The sequence below is a fragment of the Morone saxatilis genome, unplaced genomic scaffold (assembly GCF_004916995.1).
Source record: "Morone saxatilis isolate NCDOM2014 unplaced genomic scaffold, NCSU_SB_2.0 Contig17, whole genome shotgun sequence".
Taxonomy (NCBI): Eukaryota; Metazoa; Chordata; class Actinopteri; family Moronidae; genus Morone; species Morone saxatilis.
This window is the reverse complement of record NW_023339729.1, coordinates 6,963,844-6,967,664: the sequence shown is the minus strand read 5'-3', so window position 1 is coordinate 6,967,664 and position 3,821 is coordinate 6,963,844. Positions and strand designations below refer to the sequence as shown.

The following is a 3,821-nucleotide window of genomic DNA, read 5'->3' as shown; positions in this document are numbered from 1 at the left end:
AAACATTATACCTGCTATACATCAGTGTGTTAGCTTTGTCAGAGTGAGCATGTTGGACGTTAGCATTTTGCTCAAAGCACCACTGTGCCCAATTACAGCATCGCAGAGCTGCTGGCGTGAACGTAGTCTGACAGACTATCTTTCAGAAAAACTGGTCTGACTTATCTCTGTGACTTGAGTGTAATAATATATGAGAAGCAAAGGATAGAGCTACATCTGGCTTTGATGTTGCCATATCACAATGTTACACACTTTCCTGGTGCATCATAAAGAATAATTCTGATTAATCTGATTTGCTCGTCTAATGTTTTTAAAACCCAGCCTAAGATTTCACATCATTTCATATCAAAGTTATCTCTGTCACACTCTGTGGGTTATCTGTGGGCAGAGGGGCGGAATAAGTAGAAAATGACAATGCAGAGCCACGGTCATCAGTCAGCCTCCCTCCCACACACACACACACATGCACACACACATGCACACACAGAGCAAGCAGTGCTGTGATGATGGAGTGACCCTGTCCCCCGCCTTCAGTCATGCTCACAGTTGCTCCACACATTTACTCTGAGTCTCCAACCCGCTGTCTCTCAACCATCCTATGTCTATCAAATGAAATAAACAGTTCCACCCGACTCCGTCTGTGTAAGCAAACACAGTCGGCTCCTACAGACGTGCTCACGGATATTAACTGCGCCTGTGTGTGGGAGCGCTCTACCTTAATCTCTCCACCTCAGCATCGTCAACCAGGAAATCCCTCTTCTGCACCAGCTTATGGATCTTCAGGATCAGCTCCTCTTCCCGCTGCCTGTGCTTCTTAGTTTTTTCTTTCTCTGGGGACAAAGGATGATGAAAGTGAAAGAAAGGCAGAGTCCTAAACAAATTCATATATTGATGGCTGTAGGGACAAGTAGACTGACCCGAAACCTTAATATTTTACTTCCTAAACATAAAACATAAATGCAGGCTCTGTACGTTTAGTTACTTCCAAACTGACCTTACAGCAAAGTCAGCTGGCTCTTAAACAGTGAGTCACATCACAAACAGACCCTTGATTCCCCCCTCATGTATAATTTATAACAAATAAGGCACTGACTTAATTATGCAAATGCTAGAGAGCTGTTTTTTGTTTCATTTGGCCAAGGAATTTGCATTCAGAGTCAGAGATCCATGAACACAACATCTTCTCTGCTTCGTCTCATGTTCCTAACCTTCACACTCCAAAGCACAGGATGACACACACATGTGCAGGCAGCTGCAGAGGTAAGTTGTCTGACACTGCTGGTATATAGGCTAGGTGGGGGAAATGGGTTTGAAAAACAACTGCAAACATCAGCTCTTTCTCCCATCCGGAAATAAAGTGGAGCAGTGCAGCTACAGTGTGTATCCCCCCGAGGGCACAACAATCAGAGGGGCACATCATGGCTACAATCCCAATGTCAGAGGAGCAGGAGGCAGCAGGGTCTGTTTGTCATGTGACTCATTCTGCTGGAGTGAAGTAGCGGGCTGCCAGGTCCCCCAACAACTGCACACATGAGGCCCTAGTGGCTCATGGGAATGTCAACGAGGGGCAGTTTTTGTGTGCAGTTTGTATGACCAGTAATCCCAAATGGGGAGGGGGCTGGCTATACATATAACCCAGTCCATTGAAGCTGAAGCCACCATTGAGGGCAGTGAGTTCGCATCCTCTGGACTTTCACTAACCTGGGGGGATGTATTCATTTAGCAAACATGTGGTGGATATGTTAAGGGCAGGTTCCGGCCATTTTGAACTCATTATATTTAAATTTGACTACTTGTCAGCCAACAAAAGTGATTGAATAAAGGATTCAGTATTTCTCCAACTGAACTTTATTTCTGGCAAAATGTAACTGAACAGATCAATAAATTAAATATGAGAAAGTAACATTTTTTTGAGACCACTGATGAGGATCTGTCACATAGTCGGAAACTCCAGAACAAGCATGTAAGTGAGCCTTAGAGCTAGATATTTTTGAAATAAGAAAACGCATTCTCACAATGTTGAATGCAGTTCCTCCCTCATAAAATGTTTGGAAAGCAAATTTTTCTTGAAAGTTTGAATCCAGCATTGTTTAGAAATCAGAATCAGAATCAGAATTGGGTTTATACTGGGTTTAGTTTTTACACGTACACAAGGAATCTGTCTTGGTGCATTGGTGCATAAAAACCACACAAAAATAAAGTACTTTAAATAAATGTTTACTTGCTAGCAAAATTCTTCTTTCCTGCTGTTTTTGGCACATTGCTGTGTATCATGGCACATTACTGCCACATGCCATCAGTGGAATAATGTGAAACCATTGGCTGGACTGTAGATTGCATTGCACTAGGGGGAGTCACAACCTCAGTATTTTTTAAATTCTGACTACAACCCTAAATCAAAGCAACACCGCCACAAATGAGGACACCAGGTGACCACAGAGGTGAGCGACAGCATTTATACATAAGCTTCACAACAGCAGTATTTACTGCAGGACTGTTGCAGTTCTTATTTGGTTTGTACGTCGCAGGGCTGCAAAGTGGTAAAAAAAACGCCCTGTGACTGACAGGTCACTGGTTCTTTTCCCTGGTAACAGCGGATGTCTTGTTGCTGTTCGAGTGACATAGTCGCTGCATATCTGTGGACTTAAACCAATATTTGATTCTGTACTCTGTCCCACAAACACACGGCAAAAGCATCCAGGGAGTAAAAATGATTGTTTACTGAAATTCATTTTGGACACCATGCCTGGAAAGCTTTCACAGTGATGATAAATGTGTGTTTGTGCGTATGATTATCTCTCACCCATAACTCCAACACATCCTGGAGACTTACGATCAATCCTGCGTAGTTTAGCGTAACGACACTTCTTATAAATCACTGTGACGCCTGCTGAGCTTATGGGACTGGCAGGCTGCAAACAGAAGCACTTTCTGCCAAGAGTCCAAACAGGGAGCGTGGACAGTTTTGCACACAGAGGATCAATTCTGAGTAGTTTATTTCCTGATATGCTTACAGCTGTTTTTCTTGATGTTGACAGAGGACAGAGAGAATATGTGTGTGTTTGAACTGTACCTGGTACTGCGACAATCTGTCTCAGCTCCTGCTTTAAGCTCATGATGTCTTTGCAGAGCTGAATGTCATCCATCCTAACATGAGAAAGAAAACAGTAAATCACTGCCTTCCATCAGATTAAAGAAAAACAGATATTATTAGCTGCTTCCACTTCCACTTGAAATTATGTTAGGCAGAGTGAACCCTGGAAGAAAACCATCATCTATAAAGTGCTTTAAAAGGAGCCTGTCCAATTGTAAGTCTTTATAAAGTGCAAAATATCATAAGATTCATTTCATTTATTTTAAACTTGAATATTACCTTAAATAAATACACATAATACACATAAGCATTGCAACTAGGGCAGGAAAAAAGGGTCATTTCAGGTTGTTATCTAGATTGGTCTATCTCGCTGTCAGGATCTCTGGCCCTTGCAAAGAAAATGAGCTCACTCTTTCGTCGCATTCCCTCCATGCATGTTGTTATGGAGAGGCAAGCAACATGTGCATATCAGAGAGGGCTGTGTTGTGTTTCCTTAATGGGGAACGATGGTTCTCAGTTTTTCCCTGTGTTTGGACCTATTTGGATTTGAGGATGTTGTAAGATGATTTTACTCATTAGTTAGAGCCTACCTACCTATCTTCAGAATTTAAAGGTCCAGTGTGTAACATTTAGGAAGATCTGTTGGCAGTAATGGAATAATATTCAAAGGTATGTTTTCATTAGTGTATAATCACCTAAAGTAAGTGTTTGTTACCTTAGAATGAGC

The 3,821-nt window shown here is 42.1% G+C and overlaps 1 protein-coding gene across 1 annotated transcript in view; it reads right to left on the bottom strand.

Moving 5' to 3' along the window:
* LOC118326547 (bMERB domain-containing protein 1-like) overlaps positions 1-3,821 on the bottom strand; it is an 8,657-nt gene that overhangs the window by 777 nt on the left and 4,059 nt on the right. The window contains exons 4-5 of the mRNA XM_035659561.1: positions 3,074-3,147; positions 716-830 (exon numbers count right to left, since the gene is read on the bottom strand). Of these exons, the coding sequence (XP_035515454.1) occupies positions 716-830; positions 3,074-3,147 (189 nt within the window). The remainder of the gene's footprint in view (positions 1-715; positions 831-3,073; positions 3,148-3,821) is intronic.